General features: G+C 49.6%; 1 protein-coding gene across 6 annotated transcripts in view; it reads left to right on the top strand.

Annotated features, from left to right (window-relative positions):
• LOC119457562 (arginase-1-like) overlaps positions 1 to 17101 on the top strand; it is a 119693-nt gene that overhangs the window by 25641 nt on the left and 76951 nt on the right. The window contains exons 7-9 of one of the 6 annotated variants that reach the window (XM_049670215.1): positions 100 to 190; positions 6096 to 6152; positions 11643 to 11747. The exons of 3 other annotated variants lie outside the window; for them this stretch is intronic. In XM_049670215.1, the coding sequence (XP_049526172.1) occupies positions 100 to 190; positions 6096 to 6152; positions 11643 to 11747 (253 nt within the window). The remainder of the gene's footprint in view (positions 1 to 99; positions 191 to 6095; positions 6153 to 11642; positions 11748 to 17101) is intronic. 2 more of the 6 variants (XM_049670214.1, XM_049670216.1) reach the window with 2 other exon arrangements.

Below are 17101 nucleotides of genomic sequence, written 5' to 3'. Positions count from 1 at the left end.
AAATTGGGCGTCTCTACTTTTGCAGACTTTCACGTCATCGCCGATTTAAGTCGGTGCTATCCCCGTTTTTTCTTCCCCTTGCCCTATTTCCCGAAACAGGCAACATTCACGGCATGCCGCTCTCCTTTCTCGTGCACGAGATGGCACCGTTCGTCGTCAAACCCAAGGGACTTGAATGGGTGCAGCCCTGGTGAGTGATAGATAGGTACGGTCGAAATGATAGATGGATGGACGAAAAATGCATGCTAGCTAAATTTTATTCATGTTATAAAATATCTCTACTATTACCCTTCAGGCGCATGTGCTTACAACACCACTATGCCGTATGCGACACGATGCAGGAAAAAGCAAAAAAAAAAAAAAAGAAAAAGAAAAAGACTAAAAGACGGCATCAGAAGTAAGTTTTGTGCGATTTCTGGTGGAGCGCTACGGTAAAATAAGCTATCTTCTTCACTATCCATATGACCGCAAGCTGCAGTAGATAGCCTTTCGGCGGAGACGTTCTTGGCGGAGTTACGTTAGGGGTAATAAGGGACAAATAGCGCAGGCCAGCAGTACGAGTGCATGTATCACATAGCGTATATATATATATATATATATATATATATATATATATATATATATATATATATATATATATATATATATATATATATATATACACACACTCGCTCTGTGATACATGCACTCGTTCTGCTGGCCTGTGCAAAGATGTTTGTTTTGTTTTTAAACACGGTGCGCCGTAGAATTTTAATACCTACTGTGTTCGGTCGTCAGACATCGCACAACAAAACACCATAGGTTTTATAATTGTATGTGGCCATGTGTGTTTTCTAATCTTTCTTTATTTATTTCCGTTGAATAGCTTGGCTAATGTTGACTGGGACATACAGTATACGCTCGTACAGGGTGTTTCACGTAACTTGGGCCAAACTTTAAAAACAATCCAATGGCCACCTAGGTGGACCGAGCCAAGGAAATGTTGTTTGCCGTCTCTTGGAGATACTCTAAATATTTTTGCATTCCGTCTAATTAGTTAATTAGTTTTAATTATTCATCCACTTCTCCATCATTATAATTACGTGAAAAGTGTCAATGAAAAAATTATAGAGCAACATAAAAAGTTCCCGATACAGCTTTCTAGCTGTTACTCAATACGTGCTACATAAAAGTGTTTTTCCGAGCGTGAAAGAAGCCCGCGAATACACACGAATTGCCTCGAGGGGTCAGTCGCGTGGCAATTTTGATTGTATTCGCGGGCTTCTTTCACGCTCGGAAAAACACTTTTATGTAGCACGTATTGAGTAACAGCTAGAAAGCTGTATCGGGAACTTTTTATGTTGCTCTAATTTTCTCATCGACACTTTTCATCTAATTATAATGATTGAGAAGTTGATTAATTGATTAAGACTAATTATCTCATTAGACGGAATGCAAAAAATCATCTATCTTCAAGCGACGGGAAACAATATTACCTTGGTTCTGTATAGCTACGTAGCGTTGAGAACTGGAAAATGGAACAATCCGCGCTGCTCCAAATTATTTCTGACTGTTACGCCGAGGCAGATGTGCATATAGACACGCTCCACCTTTAGCACTATATCCGATCTTTTCAAGAGCAGTACACCCGCTCTGCTAACAATATGGCATCTTCTTCTTTTTTTTTTCTCTATCTTCTTATCTGCCTCTTATTCAAGGATTGCGCCATTCTCTGCGTGTTTACTTTGTAACCCGCGATTGAAACGTCAGGCGATTCCACTCCCATAGTTGATGGACATGCTTGCTCGGTTGCACTGATTGTTAGCTTTCGACGATAGTGTAGAATTCGCGATACGCAGTCAGATAGAGAGCGTATTGCTATCTACTCAAGCGTCTCTGACAAAAGGTGACGACGCGAGTGGCAGCGATTACTTCTTTTACCACTTCAACAAAAAAAAAAAAAAAGAAAGGGGAAATACGAAAGCGAAAATGTTTTTTTTTTTCTTTTTTTTTGGGGGGGGGGGGAGGCGGGGGGTTGTGATAGAGATTGTTGTAGTCCAAGAAAATTTGCCAGTTTTTTTCCCGAACGTCATTTTTTACCTCCATATTTCCTCTTAAAAAATAGCGTAGCTTTCACTGGAGGCACATTGCTAAAGAGACAGCAGAGCTGAAGGGCAACTAGCTAGTCCTGGCTTTTGGGCTAGGCTAAGCACTACCAAGTAATCATTCCCAGCATTTTCGGAATTTATTGAGTATTGATTGATCATCGATTAGCTATTGATTGGCTATCGCACGGTATGGGCCATGTATTTGGGCCAGGCTAAGCACTACCGAGTCATCCCCAGCATTTTCCGGAATTTATTGATTGTTGATCAATTATCGATTACCTATTGATTGGCTATCGCAAGGTATTGGCCATGTATTTGGGCCAGGCTAAGCACTACCGAGTCATCCCCAGCATTTTCCGGAATTTATTGATTATTGATCAATTATCGCTTAGCCATTGATTGGCTATCGATTGGCTATCGATCACTGATTAAGCTTAAGTAGTCCCAGCCATGCTTAGGTAGACTTAGGCAGGCTCAGCTTCGCTAGTTCACAGGGTATGTACCATTGCACTTGGACCCTTTCTGCACAACCGCCAGGATCGGCCCACATTATCTGTACACGACCCACGGATTTACGGCCGGCTTAAACAGGTCCGCTGTTAAATATTATAATAATGCACTAGATAACATGCAAGAGTGCTGTAGAGACACCTGTGCGAGTACAAGCTGAGCCATCGCCACTGTGATAACACGGCCGAAATCTTCCTGTCTGAGTCTTTGCAAGTTCACGCCAGTACCCCAGCACTACGTTCTGTGTTTCGTACATTCATTTTAAATGTGAGCGCTATCGAAATATCTTGGAGAACGGCAACAGACTATTGACATTTCTCCAGCAGTGGGTATATGTGCCGCCGTTCCCGTGATCATCATCGTCTTCATTTTTATTATCACCATCATCATCATCCTTACTGCGTAAAAAGGCACCATCAGGAAAAATGCTTCTTAAAGCTACGTTTCGGAAAGTGTCGGCTAGGAAACGCGTTTACCATGTTATTTCTTTTTCACTGTCCTCTTTCGTCTTCATGGTCTGTGACGGTATTTGATTATTGATTTCATAATGTTTGCTGAAATACCTCGTAAATGGTCTCGCTTTTGTTGTTTTTCTTCGGAATTTTTTTTATATTTGTTGCTAGTCATTTTATTTCTCGATGTCCGGCAGACCCGCCTCTTGGGTATGTGCAATGTCTTAAGGAATGAGCAGCAACATTGCCTGAAGATTTCTAAATTTATTTGCTTAGCCCATATGTAAGATCTGCCCGACACTTGGCCAAACCCCCTGAGTGGGTATGTGCCAAAGACTTTATAAGGTCATCATCATCATCAGGTGTTACATCTACGCGGCCTAGTGAAGCTCACGGCTTTCATCGGAGACTGTTTTAATTGCTGTTTAATTGCTGTTTTAATTCCGCAGGAGTAGTGAGCGCGGTTTCAGAAGCAGCGTAGCACTTCTACTGAACAATAAGCGGAGAGTCATTCGTGGTGGTAATTAGCAACCTTGTTTGTTGAAGCGTATAAATGCCGTAACTCGCTGTTACGGGCTTCTACACTTGAAATGCACGCAGCGTTGACTGGCAGTAGAGAAGCAATGACTTCGGCAACGGATTCGGCCGCGACTCCATCTTCGACATCGACCGCGACGACGTTTGCAACGCGTACCGTTACGTCGACGATCACCTCCGGAGTTGCTCCTCCGAACGCTTCCAGCGATACTTGCAGTACGCTTGTGGACGCCGCTTCAAGCACAAACCCGGTCGCGACCGCGAACGCTGCTGGGAACGCTTGTTGCGGCACGACTTCAAGCACGACTTCAAGCACGACTTCAAACACGACTTCAAGCACGAGTTCGAGCAGTACAAGTTCGAGCACGCCCCCTTTCATCACGACATCGACTCAGATCCCGACGGGAACTTCGACCACCTCTTGGAGCACGTCTCGGGGACATACTTGGAGCGCGACGTTCGAGTCGCCGCAGACCGGTAGCGCGACCGCGTCTTGGAGTACGTCTTGGAATGCGACTTCCGGTCCTTCAACTCCCCAGAACGACAGCGCCTCGGGCACCATCAGCAACGCGTCTGCTACGTTTACTTTTCATACTTCTGCTATGCTTGATCGAGATCAACGCTCGGATTGACGACTCGGAAGTGCACGGAGAATATTCGAGACCGTTGAGACTGGCTTTCTCTTTTCTTTTTTTGCAGACTCTTCGATGCTGCGTTGTGCGCCGTGTGTAAACTGTAGAAAACGTTTTATTGCGATAGCAATTATATGGACACTCAAAAGCAGATTTCTGCCGTCGGCGTCGCCGTCGCCGTCGCCGTCGCCGTGAGGTTCCGTATGACGTCAATGGAGATGAAATCGTGGCCGCGCGCCGCCGAACGCTGTATGTGCGAGTGAAAGGGCGCGAGGGACGCGCTCTTTCACGGGGAGTGAACGCACGGCGGAGAACAAACGCGCGTTCTGCGCCGTGCTTCCTTAAGGGCTGCAGAAGTAGGCGTCTCTTTCCTCCTTTACAATCACCATATATGTAGAGCAAACGCGCCTTCTTCCGATGCGCGAGAGGCCGTGGGGGAGGGGGGGAAGGGGGAGGGAAGAGAGGCGACGTTTAGCTGCGGCACCAAGTGCCTATTTATATCAGAGGCTCCGGCAACAGTCACCAACGCCGCACGCATTTTGAGCGAACACGGGCAAAACGCCGACGGCGTCGACAACAGTTCTGCGCGTTGCCGGTGCTGCTGCATGTCCAAGTTTATACAGCTGATAAAGCTAATATCATTACTCCGTATAGCTCTCTACAAATTTGCTATCGCAATTGATGCTTCACCTTTCAGGTGAAACTGCGACAACTTTTTTATTGCTCAGTAAAACAGTTAAATGGTGTACCAAAAAAGTTGTCGCAGTTTCACCTGAAAGGTGAAGCATCAATTGCGATAGCAAATTTGAAGACAGCTATACGGAGTAATGATAGCAACTTTATCAGCTGTATAAACTTGGACATGCAGCAGCACCGGCAACACACAGAACTGTTGTCGACGCCGTCGGCGTTTTGCCCGCGTTCGCTCAAAATGCGTGCGGCGTTGGTGACTGCTGCCGGAGCCTCTGATATAAATAGGTACTTGGTGCCGCAGCTAAACGTCGCCTCCCTTCCATCCCCCTCCCCCCCACGGCGTTTCGTGCGTCGGAAGAAGGCACGTTTGCTCTACATATATGGTGATTGTAGAGGAGGAAAGAGACGCCTACTTCTGCAGCCCTTAAGGGAGCACAGAGCAGAACGCGCGTTTGTTCTCCGCCGTGCGTTCACTCCCCGTGAAAGCGCGCGTCCCTCGCGCCCTTACACTCGCACATACAGCGTTCGGCGCGCGGCGACGATTTCATCTCCATTGACGTCATACGGAATCTCACGGCGACGGCGACGGCGACGGCAGAAATCTGCTTTTGAGTGTCCATATAATTGCTATCGCAATAATTATAATTCGATTCGCACGCCATCGCTATTATAGCAGAACACGGTTGATACGATTGCGGCTGGACGAGGCAACCTTCACGACAGGAGCAAGACGACCACGACGAAGGCGGGCACAGATGACGAAAAACAGGAAAGAAATGTATTTAAAAATATTTCTGGTCGTTTGGTCAATGTTAGTTGATCACTGTGATCGTTTGACCATCTCCTGCAGTCTCTTACAGAGTCTGGTTTACTGTGGGCTATGGTACCGCGCGTGGAAGCGACCAATCGGCAAGCGAATTCTCGGGGGAGGGTCTTCATGAAGTAGGCGGGGTTTCTGGGTGGTCCATGGTCCAGATCGCCGGCTCCTTCGGGCAGGTTACTCTTGTCCGCTTGGTCATTGGCACTTGATTCCGTGCAAATGCAATTAAAGCTGCGATTGAATACAGATGACTGAACGTGAGCACTCGGCGAGAATACTTATTCGGTACCATGATTGCCTGGTTCGCGCAATACGTTGACATGCTTAGCGTGCCTTACATCTGTTTTTTTTTTTCTGCTTCCAGTGTCCGAAAGGACAACCTGGCCTACATTGGTTTGAGGGACGTTGACCCTTACGAGCGGTAAGTGACTTCATCTCGCAGCAGTTGCCTTCATCACGTGCAGTCGGCGTCAAAGGTTTGTGGACCACGGGGTCTCAGAAAAAAAAGTTGTCGCAGTTTCACCTGAAAGGCGAAGCATCAATTGCGATAGCAAACTTGTAGAGAGCTATACGGAGTAATGATATTAGCTTTATCAGCTGTATAAACTTGGACATGCAGCAGCACCGGCAACACGCAGAACTGTTGTCGACGCCATCGGCGTTTTGCCCGCGTTCGCTCAAAATGCGTGCGGCGTTGGTGACTGTTGCCGGAGCCTCTGATATAAAATGTTGTCGCAGTTTCGCCCGAAAGGCGAAGCATCAATTGCGATAGCAACTTAGTAGAGAGCTATACGGAGTAAGGATAGTAGTTTTATCCGCTGTACTAACTTGGACATGCAGCAGCACCGGCAACACACAGCACTGTTGTCGACGCCGTCGGCGTTTTGCCCGCGTTCGCACAAAATGCGTGCGGCGTTGGTGACTGTTGCCGGAGCCTCTGATATAAATAGGCACTTGGTGCCGCAGCTAAACGTCGCCTCCCTTCCCTGCACCCCCCCCCCCCCCCCCACGGCCTTTCGTGCGTCAGAAGAAGGCGCGTTTGCTCTACATATATGGTGATTGTAAAGGAGGAAAGAGACGCCTACTTCTGCAGCCTTTAAGGGAGCACGGCACAGAACGCGCGTTTGTTCTCCGCCGTGCGTTCACTCCCCGTGAAAGCGCGCGTCCCTCGCGCCCTTTCACTCGCACATACAGCGTTCGGCGGCGCGCGGCGACGATTTCATCTCCATTGACGTCATACGGAACCTCACGACGACGGCGACGGCGACGCCGACGGCAGAAATCTGCTTTGGAGTGTCCATATAATTGCTATCGCAATAATAGGCACTGCGTGCCGCAGCTAAACGTCGCCTCCCTTCCCTCCCCCTCCCCCACGGCCTCTCGCTCGTCGGAAGAAGGCGCGTTTGCTCTACATACATGGTGATTGTGAAGGAGAACAGAGACGCCTACTTCTGCAGCCCTTAAGCGAGCACGGCGCAGAACGCGCGTTTGTTCTCCGCCGTGCGTTCACTCCCCGTGAAAGACGCGCCCCTCGCGCCCTTTCACTCGCACATACAGCGTTCGGCAGAAGATAGCGCCAACCTTTCCCTTTCCCTCAAGAACCACTTATCATCGCGAAGATAGCGCCAACCTTTCCCTTTCCCTCAAGAACCACTTATCATCGGCGACGATTTCTTCTCCAAATGACGTCATAGGGAACCTCACGGCGACGGCGACGGCGACGGCGACGCCGACGGCAGAAATCTGCTTTTGAGTGTCCATATAATTGCTATCGCAATAAAAACGTGAAATGTTTCCTCAGTTTGGCCACCCAGCCTGGCACCAGAGGTTGTACTGATACGACACCAGAGGTTGTACTGATTCCCGGCACGAAGAGGGCTCAGACATTCAACGCTTCATCTGATTCCGCGGTGCATAAACTTTCGGCGCCGACTGTACATGCGCGACTGCTCTTTACAACCGCGAAGGTGATGTACACTTGCGAACGAAGCTTTGGAGGCCATTGGCATCAGCAAAAAAAATTAAATTTCTTCCAGCACGGCTCTGGCACCGTGGAATTTCCGTTTCGTCGTTTTCTTTTCTCCTTGAAGGTTTGCCATGATGCGTAATAGAAATTGCAACAAAAATACAAAAAGGCGTCACACGTATGCGAGCAAGTTTGTTTCCCGCATGAAGTATAGCAAGGACTGGCGAAACGGCCCATGTATCCAACGTTGCAAGTCAGGAGGGCGGCCCGAACGAAGACCAGTTGCTCTCAGGTGCCGCAGGTGTGCTTGCTGTAGGCCCTGGCACAGACCCCAGCAAGTGTGTCATGTTCACTGCCATAAAAGAGGCGGCAAAAAATGGGCACGAGGACCCGCATGAGGCGCGGTACTGCGGCAGCCAGAGGGTGGTCCCTGCCAGCGTAAGCGCAGCCCCGACGCGAAGTCGTCGAAGCGCCACCTGATTTCGGCCAGTGTGCCCACCAGGATGGTCGGAACCACACGGAGGTAAAGGAAAAAAGAAAGAGGAAAGTTTAATGATGCGAAAGACAGAAATTTCGAACTGAGGTACATTCATCTAGCCATTACTCTAGTAGTTCATTCCTCTACATACCGTCATTCATTGTGTGGTTTATTACAGCCCTTTTATTATTAATCTCAATTTTATTTTGCTCTTCAGTAGTACTGCATTCTCGACTTCTCGAACATAACTTTTGCTTTGTGCTTTTATAAAAGCCTGTCTCCCTGTGCTGCATTCGGCTTCACTTTTTGTTTCTTTTCTTTCTCTCTGTCCTTTTTTTTTTCTTTTTTGTTCATTTGACATTTCTTTTGCCTATTTCATTAAACTACAGTAGCATTTTAAGTAGTGCGTGCAACTCATTTCTGCTTCACTTACGCCGGTGCAAACAGGAAGCGGCCTTGTACCTCACAGAATCTCGACTGATTGGTGTACTAGTGATGCAGGAATGAACTCTGGTCTTGTTCAGTGCATAGGGCACATGATCAATTTCTCAGGACGCGTGAACTCCGACGAGAACTGTGAGCGTCTGCAACAAGAGTTTACTTACGCTGTACTGCGCACAGCAGTAATTCATGCTTGTCGGCTGTCTGTTTCGCGCATTCAGTTGCGAGTCGGTGGAATTTCACTGCTGGCATCAACCCCTTCGTGTGTGCATTGCTGGTTTGGGATTCCACAACACAACAGCAACTGCCAGCCTTCCGTAATTGCTGGTTTGGGATTCAACAACGCAACAGTAACTACCAGCCTTCCGTAGGGGCGCAATCGCAAACAAGAGACGTTTCGCGCGCTAAGATCCTGCGTGAGCGCGGCCTAACTGGCACCTGAAGGGAAGCGGCGGAAATGTATACCGGAAATTTCGACCACCTGGGGTGTTTAACGTGCGCCTAAATCTAAACGGGCCTCGAGCATTTTCGCCTGCATCTAAAATGCGGCTGCCGCATTTGTTTCATTTGACATTTCTTTTGCCTATTTCATTAAACTAACCCGCCGCGGTGGCTCAGTTAGCTAAGGCGTTGCGCTGCTGAGCACGAGATCGCGGGATCGAATCCTGGCCGCGGCGGCCGCATTTCGATGGAGGCGAAATGCAAGAACGCCCGTGTGCTTGCGTTGTAGAGAACGTTAAAGAACCCCGGGTGGTCAAAATTAATCCGGAGCCCTCCACTACGGCGTGCCTCATAATCAAAACTGGTTTTGGCACGTAAAACCTGAGAAAAAAAAGTATTTCATTAAACTGTTGAATTTGATCGCTGCAATATTAAAAAAAAAAGGTCGATGGAATGAACTTGCTACTGTATCTCTTTCTGTTAATTGAATTCAATTGTACTAGCTGCTGTATGATCCGCAATTGCTCCTGCAGTTTCTTTATTTACTGTATAAGAAATCCTAAATCAGCCTCGAGCTAAAGGACTTCTTTCAGTATGTTTTCATCCAATGTACTCTTCTCCAATATCATCAACTTCAATCAAACGTGACGGGCGGGCGACTGACAGAATCCGCCTCCAACTGGCCAGGTATATGGCCGCACTTGAGACCCACTGGACACGGATCAGAACGGGGGCGTTCCTCCCCAGCTCATAGATGCCATCTGATAGCGACGTGGATCGGGCCATGCGACGGATGTTGTATAAATCTCCAGGGTGGAGTCGGTGCTCATGACGTATTTCAAATACGGTGCGACCTCGACGAAACCGCATCAGGAAGCTCAACCCGTCTCGTATCGCGGCGGGTTCAGCGCTGCTTTTGCAGGGTTGGCTACATGACGTCGTATGTCAATCTTGCTTTTGGCAGTTTTGGACCCACTAGTGCGGTGTCCATGTCAGCATTGATACCTGTATCGGTGTGTTCTACGAGAGTGTCTTGTGTTCCATTGGTGAGACAAAGCCGATGACTAGTGCATTACATTTAAATTTCGTTTGCACCACTCGGTTTCGGACGGCACGACCGAGATGCAAAAAATTCGAAGCAACATTGGTCTCCAAACTTCTGCTCGCGAGTGTCAGTGGCATTGGCCATACATCAGATTAAGTTGCCCCGACGTCGTGTTTAGGATGGCCCCCGCTTCCAATGTCATTTGAGTCCATAAATTATGCGTTAACTCTTTGGTCTAAGGAGTCCTGAAAGTCGAAATGATGACGCTGGCTTGAAGTGTGGCAAGTGTATTAAACATACGACATATTTGGGCTATAGCTTCGAGGATGGAGTGCTCTTTTGCTATTATTCTTTTGGGTGAACGGAGAGGATTCTGGGAAAGTATAGATCGGTTTGTCACGGCAAAACGTAATTACTCGCTCGCCGACCTCGTTGCTGATCTCAGTGCACTTGAAACCTGACGATTTCTTCCTGTATATAATTGCCATTTCCGCGACTCTTTAGGGGTAAATCTTGAGTGTATACGTTGAGTTCGCCTCTAAGTTGTCCTGTGGAATATCACGTAAATCCTGTATGCACTAGACGATGCGGAGTGCCTCGAAATGTGTTGCCCGCTGCACCGCTGTAGAGTATAACCCACCATATATACTTGTGTCATGAGTAAGAGCCCTGCGGCGAAAGGAAAGAAGAAAATGACGAAGTGAACGGAGCGTTCCGAACGGCACGAGCGCGCGAGGCGCGTGAACCGAGGTGTGGTCGAGGCAGAAGCGAGGCTGAGCTGGCATTATCGACGTGGCTCCGGGCCACGAAGGTCGCATCGTCAGCTACGCTCTGGCGACGGGAGACTTAGAGGTTCGGCCGAGTTCGTGGCGCGGGCAGTCCGAGGTGCAGCCGTCGACCTCGGAGACGTTCGAGCGAGGCTACTTGGACCAGATGCCGCATCACATGGCCGGCGCGTTTGATAATCCAGACCAGCGCGTTTGATAATCCCCGGAATGCCACGTTGGCACTGGAGAAGAGAGATAGACGGAAGCAACGAGCGAGAACGTCGTTAGGCCTAATCCGTCGAGCCTCCCTGCCACGTCAGCAACAGTGACCGGGTTTAACAGGCTTCCGAAACGAGCGAGTGGACGGACCGACTTCAATGCAGCAATGTTTATGCGACGGTCGGCGAAGACGACTACATGGTGAAAGATCCTACGAGATTCCGGTCGGGAAGATACGTGCAAGAACAACGAACTCAGTAAGAACGTTCCATTCCAGTAGCATCACAACAGTAGGCCAGAGTCATTAATCATTAGTGACGATTGATTAGTTTGTACATTTGTTATAGTCTTTATTTGTTCAGTGTGTACTTGAGTTTTTGGTTTGAGGTTTTTCGGTTTTGAGTGTGTTTAAAAATCTGCTTGCAGTGTTGCCATGCGTCTTCCAATGCCATCTCTATTAACACCCGCACGCCTCCGATATCAGTGACAATTAACAAAACAAACATCACAACTTCTAATCGTGGACGTTGCCTTATACTATACCCACTACGCAGGTACTTCATGGGCCGCCTTGGCATAAGGACGTACGACATGGGCGACGTTGACCGGCTCGGTATTCGGGGCGTCGTGCAGAGAATACTGCGGGAGATAAACCCGACGTAAGTGACCATGGTGGCAGGCAGCGCAAAACTAACGGGGACACAGGAACGACGACATTCGACGCTTCCTGTGTATAACCTCTTGCGTCACAATGACACACGCGCATTCTCCGGGGGATCGGCCAAGAATGGGCCACGTCCCCGGTGACACAGAATGCCATTGCAAGTTCCACATATCCAGAGACCCGTGTTGTCTATTAAGGAAATGCTCGGCTGGTAAATACGCAACTGTCTAGGTTAACGTATAGACTCGGGTAAGAGCCGCACCCGTGTAAGGGCCGCACCCTCAACTTGGCAGCCTAAAATTTGGAAAAAGAAAAAGAATTCCAACGGAGAACCACAATCGCGTTCCGTGCCTCGATGCAGCGTGCGCGCATCGGCGAATTTTCGCGCGCTGTGTAGTTCCGCGTACCGCTACTAGATGGCGAGAGCTGAGCGTTGGCCTCTTATGCAATGGTACCTTCGGGGATTCGGGGTGTGCACAAGTCAAGGCTGCGCTAGTGCTATTTTGGCCAAAAGGTTTGGTCCCGTGTAAGGGCCGCAACTTGTCAGAATTGTGGGAAAAAACGTGCGGCCCTTACACGAGTCGATACAGTATTATCCGCTCGGCAAGACAGCAGCCAGCAGCAAGTTTTCTGGTTGGGTCACATTGGCAGTGGCCGAAGTTGGGATTTACTCGGCAGAGACGGCAGCGTAGGCACAAAGCCGGGTAAGAGGCAGAGAAAAATTCGCTTTCAAATACTCTTGTATATAACAAGCTTTTGTGCGTGTTGAACGGCCATAGGGGGGTCGACATTATCGTGACATTACTTAAACATTGCAGATGGTCGAGTTCGAAGTGCCGTCATCGTCAGCGAAAACAAAAAATAGCTGGGGCTTCCCGTGCCGAAACCACGATCTAATTATGAGGCACGTCATAGTGGGGACTCTAGAAATGTTGACCATCCGGGGTTCTTTACCGTAATTACACCTAATTTTAAGTGCCCGTTTCCCCCCCCCCCCCCTTAAAAATGCGGCTGCCGCGGGAAAGACCGAACCAACGACCTCGAGCTCAGCAGCGCGTGCCACAGTCACTGGGATACCGTGGAGGGTCTCCGTAGCAAATAGGCTGTCTACTGAATGATAACTTTTATATGCGAAGCATCTTATGGTCGGGGCTATGTCACTCCCTCCCTCCATCCATCCATCCATCTGCCGTGCGGCGTCCACACCCCTACTGCGCATGCGCATCCTCCTCCCCCTCCTCTCCTTGTGTCATCTCCTCTCGGCATTCCTCCTCTCCTCTCAGACGCTCCTCTCCTCTCCGGATTGCGCAACGAATGGCAACACCTGCGGCTCCGCGTGCGATAATGCGAAGCAACTTAGGTTAGCCGAGCCGCTGCCGACGCCGCCCGCGTTTCCCCGGCGCGAACGCGGGATACGGGGAAACGCGGGCGGTGTCGGCAGCAGCTCTGCGCGTTGCATCGTTTGTGCTGCTCTATCTCGTTCTCATTTTCTATGGTATAGCTACGTACCTCAACCTAACGGCAACGACGAACTGAAAATTAATGGGAACTTGAGTCGACCCCATGGCTGCTTCGCATACTTCTCAGGGTTCCCCTACGGGAAGATGGTGTAATTTTTTATTTTTTTTTTCAAATCAAATGAAATTAATCTTTATTCAACATCTAAGATGTTGTGAGCGCTGTAAAAAACTAAAACAAATTATAATGGCTTGACGGATCTGCCCCCCAAATGACAGCAGAATGCTTGATGCGGAGGTGTATTACAATATACAATGCACGTATTCAAGATCAAGTGGGTATAAAAGAATGCCTACGCTACTGCAACTTATAACTGCCTGGAAAAAATAACAAACAGGCAACATTGGGTACATTTGGTACATTTGGTAACGCGGGAGCAAATACGAATAGCACAAACGCCATGCTATTTCTCTGTCTCTTTATCTTTACGAGTGCAAAACATTACCGGTAATTATAGCATATTTACAGATACGTGTACACGTTAACATGAATATGAATGACATGAGGATGAATATGAATGAATGGACATGAATAACCGAAGAAAAAATGTAGCGATTTCGCCCGAAAGGCGAATCATCGATTGCGATAGCAAATTAGTAGAGAGCTACACGAAGCAAGGATAGTATATTAATGAGCAGTATAAAGTTGTAAACATTGGCTCACTAACTAAATAGACAAGCACGGTGTCCCGCGCATAGGTAAACATGAACACATCTCGCTCGATGACCGCGGAAACTCGCTGTGAAAACGCCGGAGTGAGAAAGCGCGCCAGCAGCAGCGTCTCGCTCCAACGCAAACTAAACGTCGAAAGCACAGCGCATACGAAGCTACCGGCACTCGGCGCATGCACTTTGTCCCCATCGCAGATGACTTTAACGATGAAGCCCCGCGCGCGCGCACTTACCCCACATCGCAGATCGCTTTCGAGATAAGGCGCCCGCGCGGCCGCGCCGTGAGCAGCAGCCGACGGAGTAGAACGCGACCCCCCCTCTCGGTCGCCTCGCCCCCATGCCTCGTGCGCGAAAGACCGCACACTTCCGGCCTGCCTTCCTCCCTCGCGTGCGCTACATTGAGCCACGATTGCCTTAATCCTCGTACGCTTGCACTCGCACACACAGCGTACGGCGGGCAGCAAAGATTTTATCGCCGTTGGACTTTATACAAAACCTCACAGCGACGGCGACGGCATAAATGCGCTTTGAGTGCCTATATAATTGCTATCGCACTAAAAAAATCAGCAATGCAAAAGAAAATTGACTGACTTGCTTCTCTTCGAACGCTCGTGCTTTCTTGTTCGTTTCGCCACAGGGGAGACAAGTCCTTGCACATCAGCTTCGACATCGACGTCATCGACAAGTTAGTTGCACCGAGCACGGAGACGCCAGGTGAGCTATTCGCCATTTAATAAGAGCATTTCCTCATACCACTTTAAGTAATATTAGCAGCAGTTTTTGGTGGTGGTGGCGGCGGTGGAGGCGGTGGAGGCGGCCGCGGCGGTGGTGGCGGCGGCGGCAGCGGCGCTGCTGGCGTTGCTGGCGTTGCTGGTGGTGCTGGTGGTGCTGGTGGTGCTGGCGGTGCTGGTGGTGCTGGTGGTGGTGGCGGCGGCGGTGGCGGCGGTGGTGGTGCCCGTCGTCTTGGTGGCGGCGGCGGTGGCGGTGGTGGCGGCGGCGCTGCTGGTGGCGCTGCTGGCGCTGCTGGTGGTGCTGGTGGTGGTGGTGGCGGCGGTGGTGGTGGTGGTGGTGCTGGTGGTGGCGGCGGTGGCGGCGGCGGTGGTGGTGGTGGTGGCGGCGGCGGCGCTGCTGGCGCTGCTGGCGCTGCTGGCGCGGCTGGCGGTGCTGGCGGTGCTGGCGGTGCTGGTGGCGGCGGCGGTGGTGGTGGTGCACGTCGTCGTGGTGGTGGTGGCGGTGGTAGTGGTCGCGGCGGCGGCGATGGTGGTCGCGGCGGTGGTGGTGGTGGCGGTGGTGGTCGCAGCAGCGGAAACACAGGTTAGTTGTGAAAATTGTGCAGAAACAATCAACGATGATTGTTAACGCAAACGAGTAGCCTAGCTCACGCTTGGGAAGGTACTCGCTTTATAAAAAGTGATGCACTTGAAGGCGTGTATTTTCGGCAGTGAGGATGCTTAGATGGCATTTTCTTTATTTAAATGAAAACAATAGATATACGTACAGTCGCCCTAGAATGGTGGCGGCTACTCCTTTTTCTCGTAATCATGAGTAACGAAAATCATTGTGGGGGCAGCAACGCACCGTCCGCTGCGAAGATCCAGTTCCCGGTGTCGTAGCGAGCTTACCCCACACCTCCACGAAAGATGTTACGGGGAGATTCTATGTACAATGGATATATTTACAAGGCAAGGCGCACAACGCTACAGCAATGGCAAGGCGAGCGCGAGCACATCAGATCACCACACCGTCGTCGTCGTCATCGTCCGAGCACCGACCACAGGATCGCCGTTCGTGACAATATTAAGAAAGGCTCAATAAACCAGAAGCAAGAAATCTGTCCAAAAAGGAGCTTTCTCGGACCAGACGAAAAAAAAAAACAAAAAAAACAAGACGAATGTCACACATGTAATATAAAAGCATGAATACCAATAAGTGAAGCCTGTTGTGGTTACATAACTCAATACAGTGCGGCACTTAACATAGGTTAAGTATTCGTGTGTCTTCGAAGAAATGCTCCAGGGCGTTCAATGCTTTTCGCTGACTTGTCTTTGATTGCCGAGGGCCCAGCAATTTTGCGAGTGAGAAACGTCAGCGAGGATCAATTGAGTGTAGCCTTTGTTCCAGCCACCGTCTATGCGTAGCGGGTCTGGGGCAATCGAGGAGTGGATGGCGCACATACTCATCGTCGTTGCCACGAGAGCAAGGCCGGGGATGACCCCCATTTTAGGCGGTATTGAAAATGTCTGCATGCTGTTTCAAGCTACCGCTGTTTCACTGCTTAACTTCATAGAGAACGGAGCCGTTAGTTAGAACACCTGTCGCGGGTGCATAGATGGCTGCACATGTAAGGCCCCTGCCCCATTCGTCATATGTGCATCGTCTCCAGTGGCGTGAGCGCCGGCGTTGACGGTCACTGCTATCCTCCTCTCCGGCCACCAGAGGCCTTACTCTCGCAGCGCCCACCGAGAAAGAGGGCAGGCAGGAGAGGGGCTGTCCTTCCCGAGCGCTCCAACCCGACATCTAAACACGCAGACGCGATTTGCTCTTCTTATCAACATCCGCGTTACAAACCACTTTAAAAGACGTTCAAAATACCGACGTGCAATGGTACCAGGATCGTCCCACCAAGTCAACACTTTTGATGACACTCCAGAGGCAGTGTCACTCGGGCGTTCACGATTGTGCGCACTTGCAAGGGGGCAAAAGGCACCGTGCGGGGAAAAAAAAAAAAAAAAGATTCGCAAAACCACTCATCATCAGCGCCACTGAGGTAATATGCAAGATTGCGCTTAGTTTTCAACAAATGAAGCGCAAGCAAGGTAGGTAGGCAGTGGGAGCTAAGAAATGAGTAGCACTCGCCACCGGTGGCATGTGCAGTTGGCCGAAGCAAGCAAGGCAGATGACGATTATCGTTGTTGGATAACATACGCCCCCAAATGGCGTAAACTGTTTCTAGTGCATCCTCTTCCCCGGTGGGTAGATTCGCCAACCGGAACTATACCTCTGGTAAAGTCTAACTTTCTATATCCATCATTTTAATGCATTAGCATTGTTAGGTTACTTCACACACTTTCCGGGGGCTAGCTAGGTGTGTGTGTGTGTGCGTGTCGAACCATTGTTCCGCATACCTGGGTCCATCCATGGTCGGATGGGTAGCGCATCG

The sequence above is a fragment of the Dermacentor silvarum genome, chromosome 7 (genome assembly GCF_013339745.2).
Source record: "Dermacentor silvarum isolate Dsil-2018 chromosome 7, BIME_Dsil_1.4, whole genome shotgun sequence".
Lineage (NCBI taxonomy): Eukaryota > Metazoa > Arthropoda > Arachnida > Ixodida > Ixodidae > Dermacentor > Dermacentor silvarum.
This window is presented reverse-complemented; position numbering and strand designations above follow the sequence as displayed.